General features: G+C 39.6%; 4 protein-coding genes across 6 annotated transcripts in view; 1 reads left to right on the top strand and 3 right to left on the bottom strand.

Moving 5' to 3' along the window:
* Positions 1-21,866, bottom strand: part of LOC145439704 (eukaryotic translation initiation factor 4E type 2-like) — a 33,540-nt gene that overhangs the window by 5,854 nt on the left and 5,820 nt on the right. The window lies entirely within an intron of this gene.
* LOC145438946 (putative sodium-coupled neutral amino acid transporter 12) lies at positions 3,380-13,460 on the bottom strand. Of its 2 annotated transcripts, none has more exons than XM_080316346.1 (12): positions 12,905-13,460; positions 12,151-12,272; positions 11,126-11,195; positions 10,929-11,061; positions 8,942-9,046; positions 8,787-8,886; positions 7,942-8,047; positions 7,789-7,882; positions 7,091-7,389; positions 6,414-6,530; positions 5,109-5,359; positions 3,380-4,170 (listed from the first exon to the last, which is right to left on the bottom strand). In XM_080316346.1, exons 1-12 carry the CDS (start codon positions 12,965-12,967, stop codon positions 3,978-3,980), a joined length of 1,653 nt encoding a protein of 550 aa, XP_080172472.1. In that variant the 5' UTR covers positions 12,968-13,460; the 3' UTR covers positions 3,380-3,977. The 2 variants fall into 2 exon arrangements, with proteins under 2 accessions (XP_080172472.1, XP_080172471.1); XM_080316345.1 differs by having other exon boundaries at positions 10,911-11,061; positions 12,905-13,457.
* Positions 14,048-16,831, top strand: LOC145439710 (protein BUD31 homolog). 2 transcript variants are annotated; one of them, XR_013915319.1, is made up of 4 exons: positions 14,048-14,365; positions 16,306-16,472; positions 16,545-16,755; positions 16,791-16,831. XR_013915319.1 is itself a non-coding variant. In XM_080317275.1 (3 exons), exons 1-3 carry the CDS (start codon positions 14,149-14,151, stop codon positions 16,593-16,595), a joined length of 435 nt encoding a protein of 144 aa, XP_080173401.1. In that variant the 5' UTR covers positions 14,048-14,148; the 3' UTR covers positions 16,596-16,831. The 2 variants fall into 2 exon arrangements, 1 of the variants encoding a protein (XP_080173401.1); XM_080317275.1 differs by having other exon boundaries at positions 16,545-16,831.
* Positions 19,681-21,059, bottom strand: LOC145439707 (uncharacterized). Its single transcript, XM_080317271.1, has 2 exons — positions 20,594-21,059; positions 19,681-20,315 (listed from the first exon to the last, which is right to left on the bottom strand). Exons 1-2 carry the CDS (start codon positions 20,594-20,596, stop codon positions 19,779-19,781), a joined length of 540 nt encoding a protein of 179 aa, XP_080173397.1. The 5' UTR covers positions 20,597-21,059; the 3' UTR covers positions 19,681-19,778.

A 21,866-nucleotide genomic window follows, 5' to 3' on the forward strand; every position in this document is an offset into this window, starting at 1 on the left:
TGAAAATAGTCCACTCGAGGATGGTATTGATTCAAAAAAATATGTGCCATTATATACCCTGATACAAGCACTAAACTCCACATCAAAAATTGGGCGGGTCCGTTAGTCTGAAAGATGATATAGAAAAATGCAAATGTCGATCCAAATTTACTTTACACCCCCTAAAACGTAAATCATTCGTCACAGAACCCATAACTCTCGCAGGTCGAATTTTTTTTGCAGGCGAGGAAGTATTCTGCCAGCATGTGTAATTGTAGACTAATTCACGGAGTGTAATCATGGAATTATCATGGATAATTTCAATTATTTACGGTCCCGTTGATCCAGAAAATTGCAGAAAAATGCGGAGAAATACGTTCGAAAATCAAACATCAATTTAAAATTTGATATTTATTTTTAATTAATGACCAAGCGTCCATGTCTTGCATTTTGGACTTTATATATAAAATTATAATATATTTGGTGGACCGGCAGGAAAATTTGCCACATGGACCGGCACCGGTCCATATACTAGTGGTTGGGAACCAAAGTGATATTTAGGCATGTTCCGCATCCGCAAAATATATAAAATGTCGATTTAGATTTACGCATAAATTGCTATATTGATTAATTTAGTTGTCTCTAAAACTATATTCCTCTCTACTTTAAATGAAATATCATAACATCAACCTACAGCATAACCTATATACCACCATTCGCTATTGCTTTAGCCATATGCAAGTCGTTTTTCATTGCCAAAGGTGATAACGGAATATATACCTGCTATAATCAAATGACAATCTTATGATAGGATTTGATTGAAGAATTGATATTTCTTTTCAAACCTTCAATAGCGTTGTTGGGTTCCGAACCTTGAAATCACTTGCAATCCACAACAGCGCTGCTATTACCGTGGCAACAATTTCCAAAACGCCCGACAATAAAAGCAATAGTTTTCCATGCTTTCTGGTATATAAAACTCAATAAAATCAACTTAACTGCCAAACTGTTCAGCACCCCGCAGCGGCTAATCGAGGATCACGATGTCCACTTTCAGGGCAAAATGAAAGGAGCTTTAAGTATCGGATGAACGTGGTCCTCAGCAGCATTTTCATTTGGCTATTAGCTCGTAGATGCGCGCACCGCTCACTGCGGTGTTTTAAAACAGTTTGTTTAAAACATGCTTTAAACAGTGTTTTAAAAAACGGCTTTTTATTTAAATGTGTTTTTATGTAGTAAAAGGATCCCATAATTGTGTAAATACTTTCCATAAAATCTGTTGTATGAGCCAAACGGACAATTACCACTCGATATTGCCGACGTACAACCATATGGGATGGTTGGAACTCTTAAAATAGTCTGTTCAACATTATTAGTACAGATATTTCGTCAAAGGAGCTATTTACCCTATATTTTCAATTGTCAATGGACTATGACGTCACACTTGAAAATTCGTGACGTCATGGCTTAATAAAACATGTTCCAAATAAAGGCCTTGTTTTAAACATGATGTTTGTTTTAAATTGATTTTTGTTTTAAATGCAACCCTAGGGCTGGTAATTCTCCGGAGATTGAAATATTCCTGTGTTAGGAATTTAACAGAGCAGTCTTTATTTGTAGAAGTAGCATAATAAATTTATACTAAAGTTGGCCAACAAGTTGTGAATGCCAATAAGTAGGCTGAATGAAAAAGTAAGTGTTCTGGCCTTTTCTGGGCTTAGTTTGCCCTAAAAGACTAAATACGTTTAGGTAGAAATGGAGGTCGTCTAAAAACATATCTCTTGCCTAAGTAGTGCAAGTAGAAAAATGAAGTAGGGCTGGCAGTATCAAAAACACCTCTGGAATTGAATAGATTATTTTGCTGACAGAAGGATCGATTTTGATACATTTTCATACTTTTGTTTGGCCCGAGAGTTCTCGTCCAAATCATGAAGTTTCTTTACGCAATTTCTCGCAGTGTGCCATCGAGAAAAGAGATAGCCTACTAGATTCTCGATGAAACACAAGACGAAACTGGTGAGCGCGTACGTAGGATGTACGTACAATGTTCAATGTGGAGGTTTCATTGAAAGTCTCCTATCAGAACTCAGCAGCCAATTGAGAAACTCGCGCGGCTTTCAGTTAAACCTCATTCCGAATCATTTAGCTTGATTTTCATCATTTCTAAACGTGAAACGAATCCGATGGCTTGAAAAGATAGGAATGAGTCGAAACTACCAGTTGTAGTCTCTCAATTAACAAAATATCGCATTATTGCAGTATCGAGGATGTACATTAGGGCTGTTCAAAAATAACTTTTTTTCCCCGATTCAAGCCGGTCACCTCTTAAATCGTCAGGTTGCAGTAGAAAACCTTGCTCACCAAATTTCACTCGATTCCAACCAGTAAAGGCCTCCGCAGATCCAATTAAAATTTTTAAATTATTATGGAAAATTATAAAAAAAAATTCCAAATTTTTCTGCCAACCCCATGAAACTGTTGAGCTGTCTTCAAAGACGTTGCAAAACAAATTTGAGTCAATTCCGACCAGTAGAAGCGGAGTTATGTGAGTTTTTCGTTGATAAATCGCGGATTATCCACCGATCAAGGATAATCCGAGAAATATCATCGAAAAACTCACATAACTCCGCTTCTACTGGTCGGAATTGACTCAAATTTGTTTTGCAACGTCTTTGAAGACAGCTTAACAATTTCATGGGGTTGGCAGAAAAATTTGGAAATTTTTATTTTTTATTTTCCATAATAAATTAAAAATTTTAATTGGATCTGCGGAGGCCTTTACTGGTTGGAATCGAGTGAAATTTGGTGAGCAAGGTTTTCTACTGCAACCTGACGATTTAAGAGGTGACCGGCTTGAATCGGAAAAAAAAAGTTATTTTTGAACAGCCCTAATGTACATCCTCTATAATTGCAGACTTGCGGTATGTTACGAAATGCAATGAAAACAATGCCTTCGTGGCAGTGCTCACCTTGACCTACTTCTTGTCAATCAATCAATATCTGTTTTTCACATTTCAAATGGCGAGTAGGCACGGGAAGATTGCGTCACGTGTTGAGATCGTTTACGCAATATTTTGGAACATTGGAACTTTTATCTGTACTTTTCCGCACAGGGGCTGCCGCATCGGATCGCTGATCCACAATATAATTTGGCTGCCAAGGTTTTATGGGAGATTCCGTTCTTGCCCGATGCTTTGCTGGCGGTGGCTGAGATTTATCGTGGAAGCTTTCGTCCGATACCCGCAGATTGCAAGACCAGAGCTGTAACAACCGAGCTACGGCAGCTTGGGATGATGAAAGTAAATTTTTGTTGCATCTTAATTCAACGTGAACTCAATGCGCACTAACCCTGGAGTTGCAAAGCACCAGCAGCGTAAGACGGCAACGAAAACTCTTATGCTCACAGTAATGCAATGCTGTGTTGACAAATATTGCACGATCCCGAAATAACATGCATAAAAATCCACCATCGATCCACGAAAATGTGGAGCCTCAAGAGACGACGATAAGAATAATAATAATGAGTAGCTAGACATCCGCATAATGTCATCACACCAACTCAATATAAACTTTGTCTCAACCCATGAACCAGCCATTTATAAGTACTGATAGTTTTGGTTAAGGTAAAGCTTTGGGCAAAATCCAACTGATAAAAAGTCTGGACTCTTTATATCAGGCACAAAAATTTAAAATAGGGCAGTGCCTACGGTCGAGCCACGATAAGCAGTGATTTGGGTGCAGCAGCAGCATGCTGCTTAATCCGACATTGCCTTGCAACGAAACCATGCAAAAATGTCCGAAATTGCTGACAAAAATCTGCCGGTGAATTCGATGACGAACGCTGAAAATGTATATCAGAGAAAGCACTTTGTCAGTAAGAGAGAAATCGAATTCTTGTAATAACAAAAATAGATGTCACACACAAACATAGTGCATCGCGCACTAGCTTGAACAATGGCTGCCCGAAAGCTGTTCTCCAGTGTCGCAGACACCTAGCTTCATACCACGTGAGACTCTCGCGAAAAATAGTTTTTTAATTCCATCCAAGACCAATCACCATGTAGCAGTGTCCCGTTGCCCCGACCACCATCGCCACTTTCGACAACCACGTGATTTACAGTCACCAGCACCAAGCACACCAACGCCCATAGAAGCAATATCATAATCCATAGTCGCCGCCTGAAGAGAGACCTGGAAATAGCAAACGACAAACTTGTCAAAGGAATTCAATTCAGTCGTACGCGAGAAGATAAAAATTGAGTCACGATGACATTGCCGACATCCTGATCTTAACATTTCGCGGCAGCAGTGCAGGTCTTGAACATGAACTGAGGAGCACTGCGTTGAGGTCTCAACTTGCAGTTGAGCGTGTGAAAACATTCTCACAGCAGTATCTTCCACAGAAATCCGCCGCATACTTTTCAGCCGATACTGTGAAGGGACTTGGTCTAGTGTACCACCGCGGTTTCGTTATGCCATACGATAGTCTTTCAACGGACAATGTTCAACCTCTACTGGATCCAACCTTTTATAGTCGTTATTGTTACGTTGTCCATTGAGGGCCAGTACCGTGCGCCTACTCAATGTAACAAAACCGCCGTTCATTCAACATAGGCTGACTATTATCTAAAATTCGTCTTCTGCCTCAACCGCAACAGTGTAGAAATGCGTTTCAGAAATCTTGAAATAGCTTAAGAAGCGACAACACGTCGATTCGATATAACCGAGATCGATTACAGGAATGGTACCTTTCGTGAATGTCTTTCAGCGGTAGTACGAGCACGGCGGCTTTCTGAGAAAATGGCTGCTGTCAAAATGTTTTTCACAACTTCATCTTTAATTCGAGATCACATCATATTGAGGGCGAAGATCACAAAGTCAGCTTATCCGGGAGAATGCTGATCGTCTGATTAAATGATGTCAATGGCGACTTGACTTCGGATAATCCTAGCGTGAAATCTCATTCTACTTGATGTACCACGATTAACAGTTTTAATCTGATGATCAACATTCTCCCGGATAATAAGCCAACTTTATGATATCCGCCCTCAATATGATACAGTGACCCTATAAAACGTTTTACAGAAGACAAAATACATTTCTAGATAAGATAAACACGCGGACTGTACCTATGCCCGTTCTTGGTAGCCGTCGAAATACCCAAGACCGTGCAGGCCTCTCTTCTCGCCATTAAAACCAAACACGCTGGTATGATATATTGCACGCCGCTGCCCGCGTACGATCCCGTATAACCCACAAGAGCGGTGAGGTCGTTCGTTACGAACGCAACAGCCACGGGCGGCACAATGGCCAACAACGGAAAAAGGATCCTGTCTACGAGAAAAGGATACGGCCGCACGCGATTGCAACTCAGCATCGCCTGAAAAACAGCAGAAGAATACCGAACGGTAAATGATAGTGACAGCATCAAGAGTGAAGAGCATACAAAAGTCTAATAAAACACGCCTCGGAGCATGATGCACCAGGTTTGTAACCAAGTCACAAGGTTCCGAATCACAAGTCTATCTCACTTTTATAGTTTTGACTCGAGTCAAGTCGAGTCATTTTCAATGCACCACCAAGTCAAGTCCAAGTCAGTGAGTAGAGGGTTGAGTTCGAGTCAGTGTTGTGACTCGAGTCCGAGTCCAAGTCATTGTGTCCACTGTTCAGTTTTGAGTTCAATGCATATTTTTGAACTCTGCTCCAATGAAATAGAATGGTTCACCTTCCTAATATTGTAATTTTCCTCAGTCCAAACAGTTTCTTACCCTATTTCCCAAGGATCAGGACTGATAGGCCTAGACAAAATACCAATAATGTGGTAACTTCGCCATTCTTTGAAGTTACAATGAAATGTCTGTCTTGGCCGTCCTAGTCTCGAGTCATGCGACTTGGTTCGAGTCATGCACAATGACTAGAGTCCAAGTCGAGTCAATACCTTGAGTCATTTTACAAATTAGAAAATTTGACTCTAGTTAAGTCGAGTTGTACAAAAATCGTGACTTGAGTCGAGTCGTGACTAGAGTAATTACAACCCTGTGATACACTAACACTGAGCGCAGCAGAGGCGCTTAGTACCAAACTAGTGTGGTCAAAGTAGTCAGTATTATTTCTCAAGTAGGAGTAATACCACACATTCTTGCCCAATTGCAAAGTATGGATTTTCAAGATATGCCAAGACTACTTGCAGTAGCTTCAAGTGCCCAGTGTGTAGTGCATGCAAAAGTCGAAAAAAATGAGCCACAAATGATGGTACAATAACACAGAGTACCATAGAGGAGCTTAGCAGCAGGTAGGTGTGGGCAAAAGTCAGTATTGCTACACAAGTAGGAGACATAACGCTGTCAATTTCTTCTCAATTTCAAGTAGAAGTAGCTATTTCCATGACATGTCAACACTACTTGATAAGCAGTTTTGCCTATTCCACTCTTTACCTTCAAGTTATTCCGTAACGTCACAGCGATGATAGGAAAACTCGTGCCGAGTGTGAATACCGGGAACAATCCGAGAAAGTATCGGAGCCACGTCACATCGGTAACTTCGCAAGAATCCTGTCAGTAGAAGCATGGATGGATGCCGAGTCGTGAAGAAGCATTAGTAACACATTTCGAGCCGAACTTGTATCAAATTCGTTTCAGATGTGTAGTCATAGTCATACTGGATTTGTTCGAGCAAAGAAAATTTAATTTACACACCTACACATCAAGAGTAATACATTATGAACAAATATAGTTTCAATAGTACGTTTCCATCGCAAGAGTGCTGGCTAGCCGCCCTATCTCAGCATCGACACATCTGTTGTCCAGTGCTATGAATATTCATGGAACCACACAATGATCACAAAGCACTACGGAATAGCCATGGTCCAAAGATAGCGAATTATTTTGGATGGCGTGTAACTGACAACATTTTTCTTCAGGCTATAAAAAAGATACATATTACTGTAATAGAGTTGAAAAACTGGTAGTCTAAGCGCAATACTCAAATCTAAGTTGAATGAACTTTATTTTGTCTAGCCTTAGTTACAACCGCAACTGAAAATAATCGATAACATTGCTTGCTCTCAAATCCAAATATCACTAGTCACCACGCTTATAGTTACAATCCATACCTGAAAGTTCAACGTATACATATCCATCAAGTGCGCGTTGTCAAAGGCAAAAATGGCAGTCACGCATAGAAGAAGGTAAAACACCAAAATAACGACGTAATCGGCGGCCATCAACTTCGACAGTCCGCCCTTTGTCTTGATCGGGGTGACGAGAGAGGGCAGCGAGTGTTGACACATGAACGAATAGACGCAGACCCCGAACAGGGTCGGCACCCCGGTGACGTCGAACGCTTTCGGACGCGGATGGCTGTCAGAACTTGAAATCTTTATGATTGTTAGGACGATCATGATGAGAAATGCTGAAAAAAGAACATGTGATTGAACACATAAATACAGAACTTTAGGAAGAGCTGGTCATAGTCAGTTAGAAACATCGTCATTATCACATTGTCACAGTAGATTCCCGGTTATTGGTAAGATGTAGTAAGGTATGGCGTTTCAGATTGTGTGTTCAATCCACTTTTGATCATGTAATCGTAACTCTTTGAAAAAATCTCACAATAGTAAGTCAGCTTCTCTGAGATGAACAACTGCGCTGATTTTGGCCAAATTCGGATCGAATTTTAATTTACAATATTTGCGAATCAGGCTATGATCTTGCCATGGACATGAAAATTCTTTTGAAATCTTTTGAGACATCGCCAGACATTAACATATAAAAAGTGACAAGACATAATGCTAGGCCCCGAATTACTTACAAACCCAACGTATCAGCGACGTTCCGACTTGCAGATATTTGGTTTTCTGAACATTGAAGAACGTGAACGGTCCTAAAACGAGCACGAAAGCGCCCTGAACGTAAACGCGACGTCAGAACGAACGTGACATTTGTACCACGAGAAGAGACTCACCAAAAAGATCCTATACGCATCTTTTCTAGAGACGGAATCACCCCAACATATATCGCTGTCTTTCGGCGATGCGCTCGAATTTATGGCGGCGCAAGACAGATTCCCGCTACGGCAAAACATCAGCAAATGTTACTGAAGGAGGCACAGGTAGAAAAATCAAAATGAACTAAAATTCCAAAATGAAATGGTAAGGTCTTTTCTAGCAGTCGTTGTTTCATTAACGGACTGCTTCTTTGAAACAGTTCAGAGGTGGAGAAAAGAGTTTGACTGATAACCACTTGAGTAGATCGATATTAAACCTGACATTCGAATCCCGAAAAAATGTAGGAAGACGTTAACGCGGATTATATACAGAAAAATGCAGAGTTCCAACGACATTTCGTATTAATTCCTATCAATTTAACGGAAAGTGTACATACTGTACTGCTGGTAATAATTCAACTACACCAGTAAATTACCCTTTCATGAAGGACCCGTGTAGGGGAAAATAAGGTCAAGTTGAAATTCGTAAATTGTAAGTTTTGTGACAGTAGCAACATCACATCAAGCCTTCCAAAATAAACCCTATGTAAGAATTCTAAAAATTAATGAACACCTCTACGGTTGTCGGCAAGAGAGGACGCACAAATGCCCGGATAGAAAACATCCTTTTTCTCAGGTGACGTTAAGTTTAGTCCATTGTCAATTTGTTATTGCTGAAATAAATATCCACAAAAATCCCCCTGCAAACTTTCTGAATACGTTTGCCATGGAACATTAGTGGCCAAGTCTTCAAATTACTTGCTGTGCCGCGCATAAACAAATGCAGACTACCGTAATAGACATTCAAACTCCATGGATCTCACCATGCAATATCTCTCAACGTTTTCGGTACGGCAGCGGCGTAAATTGCGAGATCGCCGTACAAGTAAATTGCGATACAGAAGTAAAACAAGGTTCGGCCCACTGCAAAATACCAGTCTCAAACAGAGGTTTACGAGTTGGATCAAACGAAGCACACCGTTGTTGAAGAACATGTCGGCCATTTGTCCCATCTCCACTCTCTCGGTGATGTTGAAGATATTATCGTTCTCCGCTATGTCCTGGTTTCTTCTATTGTATTTTCCTACAGAAAATCGTTAGTATGAGAAATTGAAAAGGTCACCGTGAAACATCTGGCCAATATAGAACATAGCGAATAGAGCAGACTTAGATCATGCAACTCCTCCACCTCTACTATGTGTTTCTAGTGAAGGATGAATGCAGAACTTTTACCACCAACTGTCGACTTAAAACGTTGTGAATTAGTTTTTGAAGACGGATCTGAGATAGACCACTTTGGGCCCAGCGACCAGGAGCCTTTAGTGCAATCACTAATTTTGGTGATAATCCTACCCTCCATCTCGAGAATTTCTTCTATCACAACTTAAACTTGCTAGAACAACTAGGTACAGAAAAAAGGCAGTTAACTCAAAGTAATGACGGATATTTGGCTTTCTGCTGAAGCCGTACCTGACAACGCAGAGGTAATTAATTAGTAATATTGGGAAATCAGCAAATCAGAATACGAAAGACAGAAAGGGAGAGAAAGGAATAGGATGTTGATTATTTTTGTCCACCATATATAGCCTACATCGACTTATGATATACCTACACACGATCTGTGCATATGCATACCCGCATACCACGAGTGCATGATGTGCATATGACACTGGACAAGGAAGGTGCAGATATAGCCTTGTAAGGATTGCACCACCCCAACATGCTATTCCGGTAATGCAGAGCGCCAAGCGGGGAAGTCATGGATACCAGTGCTACTAATCGGGTCTTTAGTCTGACACAAAAAATGTGACAAGACCGCAGAAGGAACATTTTCGAATTCCGCTAATGTGAACAGGAATGGGAGAAATTGCGCTGATCGACTAAGCTACACACCATGCTTCTGAATCATGTCAAATCACCAGTACATGAGCTTGATAATCACCATGTAGTTGCTGATATGATTGAATTTAAAAAAAATTTAAAATCACCGACATGTTGGTGCTATTGACATTATGTCATGGATTCATCTTGGAATGATACCTGCTCAGTATATTGTGATTAAAGTCAAACCTCATTTTGCATGCTTTGCAACATATAGGTAACAATTTCGTTTCCATCACATGCTATTTCAAGTTACAGATTCAATTTCTTCAATGAACAACTATTAGGCTATACGAACCAATCAAGGATCAATACCTATCAGGTGGTTGGCTCCTAATGGAGCGATCGTATATTTATATACTCGCCAGTAGGCTATAATTGAAAAAAAAATCGTGTTTGAGACAGTCTTGCTTCTGTCTGGTCAGCAGTATGGAGCCAGCGGCCGGGGGGAAAAACTGTGCAGCTTAAAAAGAAGCGATAATTTTTTAATTTAACTTAAATCGCTACAACATACAATGCCAACTTTAAGCATGACTATTTTTGACAGATTTTATTTAATAGCCTGAAAATTATTTTCGCAATTCAAATCCAGGTATTGTTACTTAGTGTGTGTAGCTGGATTTTGAATTTCATTGATAACTCTCGGCATTACCGTTACCAATTCAAGAGATGATGGGCCTTGCGACTACCAAAAATCTTATGTGTAGCCAGGTTTATCGTGCCCGCTTATCAAAAACATTCCCGTTATCAATTTGAACTAGTTATCATCCACGAAGATGGAAGTGGCATTTACCACTCCCCAGCATAGACGGTACATGTGTGCAGCTATATGTGACTTGAAATTGACAAGATCAGCACCAGAAAAATCTGCGAAATATAAATCAGCCTATAGCCGATTCAGCCCCGCAGTGACTTGAGCTTCACCTTGTAAGAGCGGTGTATCACCCGTTAGGTGCATTGACACAGTTTGACGTGACTTGATACTTCTGTCGGAACATTCCGACTTAGAAATTTGAAGGGTAATCTGTGATTCATTCAATCATTTGATGTGATTAGGCATGCCATACTTCCTAGATTCCGGGTACCAAGTAAAGGACGATTTTCCTCGTCTGGAGTGCTGTTGACGGAACGATATTTTACGTCAGTATTTGACTTCGGCCTCTGAACAGGGCGTGCGTAGTCCTCATTCTCCGAATCAGAGTTCTGACTGTTTGACTCCTGGAGGAATCAAAAGGGTTTATAAATCTAGACTGTCGCCGTTATAACATGATAAAGCTCACACCTTTTTCCGGTGCCGCAGTATTGCGTTTGCGATGGCCATGACTTCTACCACGAAAGTCGTGGAAAGGTAACTGAAAGTAAAGAAACATATCGTTTGTTGAGATTACAGTCAATGGTGCACTAATCACATCATTAGGGTAGTTGGACAAAGTAACAGAATTGACACCTTTTTTTCTTCATTCACTGCAAAACGGCATTATTGCCACACAAATATCTTTGTGAAAGTAGAACTGCTTCAAAAGTACTGATCGTTTTTTTCTTCATTAACTGCAAAACGGCACTATTACTGCACAAATGTCTTTGTGGAAGTGGAACAGCTTCAAGAGTAGTTATCAAGAGTATTTCACAAATCTCAGAAAACCGATAGCTGTTCTAGGTTTATCGTGACAAAGTCTGTGAAATCAATTTTACTTAAAATCTCATAGCCCAACTATGTCCCCATGATGACTTTGGTACCATTGTGATTGCAATTAGCGTGAGTAGTTTCAAAAGGTAGATTAGGTGACGGGTTCGCATACTTGTAGCGAGCTATCGGAGGTGGCTAAATTTGAAATTACAAGATGTAAACTGTACCCACTTATGACAAAACTACTTTCTACAGTCTGAAAACATAACAACTGGACTGACTGGAGTAAGTAGTGCAAGTAGATGTAATTTTTTACTAACCACCTATGCATTTTACTTTCCTATAGTCACAAAGAGTCAACTCTTATACCTTCTAGGTCTATCCAACTCCTTTCTGACTCTCTTAAATCTCTTTTCAGTGACAATATTTCCTGGCGAGAGTCAACCAAAAAGCTTCAACGGATGTAAGTTATCGAAAAAGGTATCACTTCACTTTTGGTATCTAGTAAAATGGTGATGTGGTCGTTGATATTGAAGTGATGCAGTGTACAACTCAAATGTACAACTCATTCAGTACACCACCGTTTACTTAATCTCAATAAAATTCAGATCACTCAAAATTCAGTGTGTTAGCTATATAACGTATTGTATCACTAACGTATATTAGTAAGATATACTTACCTCATGAATGCAAGTATAAAAATAAGGGCAACTCCTGCAGCCCATCCTGCTGCAGCAAAGGCCTTGGGCATAGTAAGTGCGCCAGTACCGACAATCAGATTGAAAATGTAGATGAATCCCATCTGAATGATGCACAAATATGTTAGCGAGTATCGAGATTAATCAAGTTTCATTTGAGGAACGAATTCAGGAAATGGAAATCTCTGACTGCATTGGTATAATCATCAATAAGGTGAGTCACGATCAGGTTTTGGAGTTGACAACAGTGGGGCATAAATACTCACTCATACAGAATATTCGAGAGCAGTAAAGTATATTAGTTCGGTGATGTAAGCCTATAGTGTTACGGTATGTGTTTTCAGTGTGTGTTACCGGTAGGCCTACTTATTAATAATAATCCAGGATGGATTAGTAACATTTGTTTCGAAATTTCCGGGTCTACTTATTTGCTGATCCTACCATGTTAACAATCCTATATAGGCCTACATTTGGAGTTCAAAGTTGAGTAATTTGACGATACGCAGCAAAATCACAGAACCTTGAGTTGAGGTGACACACGGAAAGAAAAAGGTTGGGAACCACTGATCTCTGAGACGAACCAAGGCTCAAGCCTAAGCCACACTTAAAACTTTGAATTCAGTGACAAAATTACAAATGCAGAGAAAAAAAAACACAACATGATGGAAAATAAGTAGAAATTCAATGAATAATAACAACCAAGTAAACCAGACCCAAAGAGCATATAAGTTCTTACCGTTGGGGAATATAGTTCCCCTGTGCCAGAATCAGCCATTTTCGTCCGTCTCAAAAGATGCATCAGGCTAAGATATCATGTAAATAATAATGGATAGTATTCCATTTTTACAAGACAGGCACTCGCGCCGAAAATAAGGAGCCGTTGTTTTGACTGAATTCTAGTGTGTATGGAAAGCACTATTACGATGGTAGTGAAGCACATTTTCTTGAAACTTTGAGACCTTTGGCCATACAGGTTGTAAACAAAGGGATATTCGTAAATAATGGGTATGCACTATGCAGCTATATTATATACGACTCCCAATTTTCCATGATCTGCTCTATATATTATTGAATCTATTCACTGATTCATTTATGCATTCAAAAATCAGTTATTCTTTACCGTTGACTTATTATCTCCTATTTTCTAATGTCCAAGATACTATTTCCTTCATCATTATCAAGCAAAAACCGCTGGTAAATCAACTTTTTACCGTCAGCTTGTAGGATTTTAGCAATATTTTCAATATATGTAAGATTAGCCAGACTTGCAGGATTTTTGAAACAACCGGACTTTCACGGGCTCTCTAATCGCCAAATCCGCTCATCTCCGGATATAAGGAGAAAACTCGAGTGAGTCGATTCGAGCTGGAGGTGGAGAGTGGAGACTGGAGACGCGACGAGACCGACTTCTTGTTTTTCCCCCAGCGGCTTAATTTATATTTTTCGATGTGGAAGTAAGATACCTAGCCCAGCCCCAGAGAAACAGAGTTGATGTTTAGCATACCGAAACTTTATTTACCGTTATAATTGTTAATGCGGAAAGAAACTTTTATCAGCTTCGAGGAAACGCTTCCAATATCATAACGCGTCATAGTGGAATATAGTGGTATATACCTGCGTGGAACGGTATATACTTACAAAGTTATACAAGGTTCTTTGTCATATACCGCAGGTGTAAGTGTAAGAGAATAATTTGCCATGTGCAATAAGTATTAGTAGTGTTTGTTGATCCTTGATAGTAACCAATAATTCCTTTTCTGAATTTTAAACCTATTACCATAAATTGAATAATGCTAGCATTTGATGAGTTATTAGTGTGAACACAATTCATGCTGTGTGTTTCATTTTGGATGTGAATCACAAATCCTGCTTGCGCTCGCACTGATGACCTTTCTACTCTTCAAGAGATTAACTTATAACCAGATAGCTGTGCTTTATTATTAATATCTCCTGGAGCTGTCCCATCCTTAATTTGGAACAATGCCGAAAGTTAGAAGAAGTCGAAAGCCTCCGCCAGATGGATGGGAATTAATAGAACCGACATTGGATGAACTCGATGCAAAGATGCGCGAGGCAGAGGCAGAACCTCATGAAGGCAAGAGAAAAGTCGAAGCATTATGGCCAATTTTCAAGCTGCATCACCAAAAATCAAGATATATCTACGATCTATTCTACCGCCGAAAAGCTATAAGCAGAGGTACGTACAGCTGAGGTAATGTACTATGTAACCCTATGATTTTTTTATTCGGTCCACGACAGATTACAGTTAATATAAAAGCAGCTGTTTGTTGGGTTCAATAAGAGCAATCTTGAGACAAGGTAGAATGCTATCATATATTTCATGGAAGTGGGATAACCCGATTGTCATTTGATTGCTCGGCATGCTCGCTTTCTGGTTTTGTTGTTTTTTAGGTTTATTAGTCGGTGCATAATTTTTGGCTTCAAATAATGGAACAGAATAATGGTCACAAGTTGACAATCCAACATTTACTTGAAGCCAGACCACTTCATTGAAACTCAAAACAGTTGGCTAGTCCTGGGTGACTGCACTTATGTGTGAACCACACTTTCTTGAGTATGCGCACTGTAACCCTATTGGCATGGACAATTGGACAAAGTTCCAATGTATCAGTATGCTGTTTCAAAGATACCCACTCTTCAGATTTGATGACTTCTGAATTGATTTAGTGGGGTTGTTTTCAACCCGTGGTATGTGTACCACTAGCGTTACAACCAATGTTCCCTCTCAGCTCTGCGCAAATGCGCAGCACTGACACGGTCTCTGCGCACAGAAAATGTAACTTGTGCACAAAAAATCCAAAGTGATGCCCTTTCTTTAGTTGTTGCGCACTGTTTTCCAAGGGTCTGTGCAGTGAGTTAGTGAGTGTGCGCTAGGGCTGTTCAAAAATAACCTTTTTTCCTGAATCTTGCTGGCTACGTGATTAAATCGTTAGGTTGCCTTGAAAAACGACGCATGCCAAATTTGAATTCATTCCAACCAATATTCGCGGGTTTTGTACAGTTTAAAAATTTTGAATTTGCCCAAAAATGCAAAACGAGTTTTTTTCAAATTTTCTTTCCAACCCCATTAAATTGTTGCGCTGTCTTCAAAAACGATGCAAAACAAATTTGACTCAATTCCAAGCTGTAGAAGCGGAGTTATTCAAGTTTTTCGATGATAATTCTGGGATGATCCACTGATCAAGGATAATTGGTTACAACTGTTACTGAAGAGCTGTTTAGTGCTATTAAAATAACACTGCTTGTTCTCTAAACTATTCAATTCAATTCATTGCTAATAATTTCGTCTCAATTTCATTTCAATACACCACAAGACTGCGATACAATGAAAGATAGGAAGGTGTCGAAACGACTTGGAGTGGTCTTCGATATCCGACACCCACCTGGCCTAGGCAATATAAAAAAGGCGTCATGCACACTGAATAGAAAGTAAATGAAAATAATATAAAAGGACAGGTGATAAAAAAGGTGGCATGTCGGAAGGCGAGATCGATATGTCAGGTCATGGTCTGGTAAAATAAAGGGATAACTACGTCTTTAATAATGTATATTCTTTTACCCTGCCATGTACTAGCAATCTTGACGGAGTTGATTTCGTCATTAATAAATTTGAAACGCTACAAGATTAGCAGATACTGTGTCATGTTATTTACTCCTGTGTTATACTTTTTAATTCTAATTGGGGCCCAGCACTGCTTATAATCATTTTATCAAACTCGACAATATAGTAAACCCCTTGGTATCGCACAATATTGTAACTGCCACAACCTGTATGCAGTGAAGCATGGGTGTGGTAAAATTTGTTTCTGATTATTGAATAAGATAACTCTGCACAATCTAGTACGATAACTTTTCGCAAGAATGATTGTGAAATTGAATGACCGGTAACAAATAGAACTCATTTCAATTGTCTTCGTTTCTGTGTATTGTAACAAAAGATGCATTACTCTTCTATGCATTGATTGTGGACTTGTTATGATGGGATACTCATCAGTCAAAACTTGCGTGTTTTAGAGATGTAGCTCTTTGAAACTAGAAGGTCATATTCGTCTGTGTTCTGTCTCGCTTTTAAGGTTTCCACGAATAGGCCCTATGAGACTGATATTTTGCATTTAGAACTGTATGAATTCTGCCTCAAGGAATCAATCGCGGACAAAAATTTGATTGCCAAGTGGAAGAAGCAAGGATACGAAAATTTATGTTGCTTACGATGCATTCAAGCACGTGATACAAACTTTGGCACAAATTGCATATGCAGGGTGCCAAAATCCAAACTGGAAGCGGTAAGTTTTACATTTCAAAGGCTGTAGTATTTTGTGGCCTATCGGTGATACTAAAAACTGTATCCTTTACAGGGAAAAGTAGTCGAATGTGTACATTGTGGATGCAGAGGGTGCTCCGGTTGATATCAGACTAATACACTATTGCGGATTGTAAGATGGACTCGCCCATCCGGCCGTACACGGTGGCAACCTTCGCCTGCCTGAGAATCCAATTATGGTCCCAATTACGGAACCCAAGACACTATCTTAACTGTTAAAACAGCAGTGGACTGTTTTTCCACGTGTTGTCATGCCTTGCATGATGTTCGGTGGAACTAGAACCTGGAAGTTGCTTATTAAAATATTTTTAGAACCGTGCATATATGATTTCGTTGCTCACGCAGAAACAGAAGGTATCAATTTAACTGCTTCGGGCAAGACCTGGATGTCGGTATAAGTGGGGTTTTACAACAGTGTTGTCAAGTTATTCAGTGCTAGACAGAAGAGGAACACTTCAATAGAGTAGCACCATGCGACTTGGATACATCTATCGCCTAAACCAGTGGTTCTCAGCCGCCTGTCCGCGAAGTATATTAGAATTTTACATCTCAATTCTAAAATGCAATGAGAAGGACGCTTATCCATTAACTAGATAAATTATAAATTGATGCATGAGTTACGAAGTATTTTCTGCATTATGTCGTAATAGAGCAGTGGTGAAAGCATCCAGTGTTGGGATGACTCGAGTCATGACTTGACTCGAGTCAGACTCGAGTCACCTTTTTCGTGTGACTTGACTTGACTCGAGTCACTTTGCTAAAATGACTTGACTTGACTCGGCGCATCAGAAAGGTGGATTGACTCGTGACTCGGAGCAAAATTCACGAGTCATTTTCAAGTCATCAAGTAATCGGTGTCGATAAAAATCACTGTGTCTTGCATATGGTCGGATTGTTGGCGAAACGCTGGTGGAGCCCACGAGAGCTACCAATCATTCAATAATCGTGCGTTTTACCGAGCCTCCATTGTTCTCTCACAAATAAATTGACGGCAAACGATGTGATCGAAGCTTACAGCTTACGTTGTCCTAAATTAGTAGTAAAGTAGTAAAGTAATGTAACAGCAAAATGTCTATTTCTGTTCTCTGTTCTTACCATAACCTAACCTCTTTGTTTTAATGAAATTGAATTCGAATATAGTTTATATATTCCTCAACCATTGGCGAAGGCTCGAATTGTATCATATCAATTCGTGAAAGGGTGGTGTATTGCATCTAATCAATTCGTTTCTCTATTCTGGCTGGTATCTATAAACTGAAGCTATGCAATTACTTACGTAGTTAAGCAGTTCTACGTATATGTGATCGATGCCTTCTTGCGTGTATATTCAACTCTATATTCGTTCATCGGTTCAGAAACAATGACCACTCAATCAGTATTTCAGACAGCTAGCAATAGACAATGACGTAGGCCTAATCATGCCTCATACATTGAAAAGGCAACTTGACTTGAATTGTGACTTGACTCGACTTGACTCGAGTCACCTCCAGAAATCGAGTGACTTGACTTGACTCGAGTCACCTTCGAAAATCGATTGACTTGACTTGACTCGAGTCAAAATGTGCAATGACTCGTGACTCGAAGGTAGTGACTTGATCCCAACACTGAAAGCATCTGAACAGGGCCGCGATGCCACCGGAAAGAAATGATCCAACTTCCAACCATAATCTTAATTATATCGCAATTTTAAATGTAATAGTTGCGTCGTACCATACCTACAACTAGGGTTGCAGTTGAAGCAAAAACCAATTTAAAACAAACATATTGGCAACATGGCCTTTTAAAACAGGTTTCTTATTCATTTAAATTAAAGTGGCTTACAAGGTCGAGTTCCAGGTATACTCAATGAGGTCACATTTTGCAAGATGCCACACTTTTAAGAAGCGCATTGTTTGGCAGCCCAAAATACTCAATTGAATTATTCTCTTGCTGAACAAGTGCGATCCGCAGAAAAAAATTATTCGTACCTTGCAGAAGTGACAGGTTGAAATGGCGTGCGGCCCGTGCTATTGGTTTTTGACTCAGCTTATGATCATGTACCTTTTAGCCAAGCTCAAGTCGGGTAAAAGTTGGTATTAGACACCAAAATCGCTTAAATATATATATACTACCTTAGCACATGATTATTTTTTTTCTAATTATGAAACTGAAAATACTTTCCTTCAGTTCATATAATTATTGCCCCTTGTACAGTCCGAATATCATATTTGAGAAGTCTCTCAACAGCCATAATCTTATACATGGCATCAAACTATGCGTTAAGATTGCAAAAATTCTGGTTGTTTTTTAAATATTTTTTATATCACGATAAGGGGCGCCCGAAATTTTCCACTATCATCAGGGAGGCGTTTCTAAAAATGTTTGTGAACCACTGCAATAGATAGTTCATAGTCTGCTTTGGCATATTTCACAATATTGCAACTGCTGTACAAAAATCCTTCAATGTAGCCAACGACTTTTTTCGGACACGTTATATGTGAAAGCCAGGGATATCTATAACTCCTACAGATCTAGATAACCCTGGTGAAGGCTGCCGACAGTGCAATTAAGCGACACTATAAAAGAGTTCTATAGCAAACAGCATCACGTTTCTATCAAGTTCATGATTAAGTTAGTGGTCTCTAACATGACTTCGTAAGCTTCGCCTTCCGTAAACTTCAACGGAATCTCGCATCAATATATACTACCGAAAGGGCGCATAAATAAAGTTAACTATGTTTGAGTTGCATACATTCGTCGTAATTAAATTTAGGGTTAATTTTGAATTTTGAAGGTTCACCGGTCCGCGACATTTGTTTGGAAGTTTTACCGGTCCGCGAGGTCAAAAAGGTTGAGAAGCACTGGCCTAAACTACATCCAGTCAGCAGCAAACTTTATGGTGTCCAGTCAATACCGAGAATTAACATTACCGAGAATGCAATATATGCAATGCAGGCATGTTATGCATATGAACAGGTCGTGTGTGTGCATCACGGCTTTGCCACATTCGCTGTCGATTCTCAGGTATAAATTGCTAGACGTCCGTTACATTAAGCTAGGTTCTTGGCATTGGCCATTCTCGGTAATAGTATGGAACCAAAATTGATGTTTCTAAGGTACGATCATCAGCATTTATTGCGTGACTCAACGGCACTGACAATGTCGCTTCTATCGAGTGACGTCTGCAATATCAGCTCCCATCACACATACATTCACAGAAAATATGAAGGTTTAATAAAATTGTAAAAAATATTCATGTTCCACAGTGTGTCTTAAATATTAAAAGTGTTTAACGATGCTGAATATTCACAGTCATTTTTTCTGCAATTTCCCACGGCGGCACAATTTCCCGGAATTTTTCGATCGGTATTTTGGTGCCAACTTGCCGCAGCATATTTTCCGTTACTTCCTTTATTTGTTGATCGCTCAGACCGGGGCTCAGCAGAGCGTGGTAGAAGCGATACATCTCGATACCTCCCAAGTGGCCGATTTGCTTCACATCCAACAGATCAAAAAGAAAGTCGACCTTCTCATCGGGGTCCCTGTGGGAACTGAGCTCTCCAAACACTAAAACGGCTTCTTTCGGGTACAGAATTTGCTTTTTGCCTCCAAATTTTTCTGCAACCAGTCTGGCCAGCTTGCAGCCGCTCATCTCGGGGATTGTCAAAATATCAGCAACAGAGATGCCGTATGTTTCGTCAGCTGACTTTGCGGTATCTAGGCTTGAATACCGCCGTTGAATTTCGTGCAATTCTTTCGACGTTAAGCTAGTTTGCTCCAACAACTCCGCTTGTTCCTCTTCCGAAAAGTATGACGCACCTTGACCCTAAGATAAGGTAAAAAGGGTCATGAACTATCCTGCTGACAGATCTGGACAACACATAAAACACATTTATATTTGACTAATCCCTAACAGAGCATGCAATAATTGGTCGAGCCAAAGGCCAATTCCAAAACTCTGCAATTACATTACTGAGAAGATTTTCATAGCAGTTGGATTGGATGTGAATACGTAAATTGCAACCTCGTAGCATCAAACTAATCTCGTCAGATGCTGTAGAATTTCACACAAGGCTAATCTTACAAACAAGTAACTTTACTCACCATCTCTCATAAATCCAACAGCATCAGTTTCAGATCGTCTACATTATGAAATGGGTATATCTAAACATACAAAGAACAACATTAGGTACTGTAATGTTATGACAAGACAATAATTAAGCTTCATATTCAAGTAGGGATCAGTGCATTTTAAGGCTATTATTGCTCATGTTATAGCTATATTTTATACTCAAGCACAATGTAAAAAAGCCAGTATATTAAATCGCTGGTGCATACTTCTATAATAATGTTTCAGGAATGTAAGCAACAAATTGAACTGCATATTATTAGGATGATTGATTTGATTGACATTCATAGACATTGCACGAAAAATACATCATAGTCTACAACTGCATTTTGTATATATGTATGTAATATAGCACAGTTTAGTACACCATGGTCATCACCAGTTCTTCAAGAACATTTCTGCAATCTTCCAATATCACAAAAGCATCAAATACAATGTTGAACTTAACCCTTTCCCCGCGGGTGGATCCTATAGGATCCATGCACAGTTTTTCACAAACACGCTTCAATCAATTAACGACATCTTGCGTTGTAGGGGTCGTAAACGGTTACAATGATCGTCTAGAAATAGCGATTGTCGATACGCATACGACCAGCTATATATAAACCATTGCCTTATGGCATAACCTGTTCAAAATGCAGATTGAATACAGAAAAACGTTTCCCGCAAAATACAATGTGTAGCTCAGTTCGCCTGAATGAACGCTAATCTTATAATTCCTTACATCTTCCGTTCTACACGTCGTAAGCAGACACAGTTGTCGTTTTAGAGTAGTTGTTGATCGCAAGAGTTCATTTCAACCATAATATCGGCAATTAGTTGGATAGAACACTCTTCAAATTGATGAGAAATATAGCAATGTTCTGTTACGTGAAAAATGCCGCGCACGTATGAGCATTGGCACATAAGGCCATATACATTCACTTACGATTGTCTTACACAGTTGAATGTCACACACATAGTTAGATGCAGTCCATAACACTTCAACAAGATCAGTATCACGAAGGTTGATCGTATATAAGTTACGCGAAGCCAGTGCTAACCACTGCAGACATGGGTGTGGAAGTTGGCGCGAGTGTACGGTATTCGCGCCTGTAATACCAACATCATACAGACAGTTGAATCATCCGTTTTATATATGTTATCCTTGAGCAGTGTAGTTTGTCAGTATTCCACTTATGATTGAAATATATTGTATTGTGCCAAACGTAAATATATCGTTTTACTTGAATATATATGCCGCGATGC

This window comes from Botryllus schlosseri, chromosome 5, assembly GCF_051294905.1.
Source record: "Botryllus schlosseri isolate E-star chromosome 5, Bs_hap1, whole genome shotgun sequence".
NCBI classification, from domain to species: Eukaryota; Metazoa; Chordata; class Ascidiacea; order Stolidobranchia; family Styelidae; genus Botryllus; species Botryllus schlosseri.

Excerpts from the sequence above, each read along its gene's own strand:
- LOC145438946 (XM_080316345.1), bottom strand. The coding sequence starts at position 12,967 with ATGCATCTTTTGAGACGGACGAAAATGGCTGATTCTGGCACAGGGGAA. Across the intron at positions 9,047-10,910 it reads TGGTACCCGGAATCTAGGAA|GAAAATACAATAGAAGAAAC; the intron begins GTATGGCATGCC and ends GATTTTCTGTAG. Across the intron at positions 8,048-8,786 it reads ACGTTGAGAGATATTGCATG|CGGGAATCTGTCTTGCGCCG; the intron begins GTGAGATCCATG and ends GTTTTGCCGTAG.
- LOC145439710 (XM_080317275.1), top strand. The coding sequence starts at position 14,149 with ATGCCGAAAGTTAGAAGAAGTCGAAAGCCTCCGCCAGATGGATGGGAA. Across the intron at positions 14,366-16,305 it reads CCGAAAAGCTATAAGCAGAG|AACTGTATGAATTCTGCCTC; the intron begins GTACGTACAGCT and ends TTTTGCATTTAG. Across the intron at positions 16,473-16,544 it reads CAAAATCCAAACTGGAAGCG|GGAAAAGTAGTCGAATGTGT; the intron begins GTAAGTTTTACA and ends TATCCTTTACAG.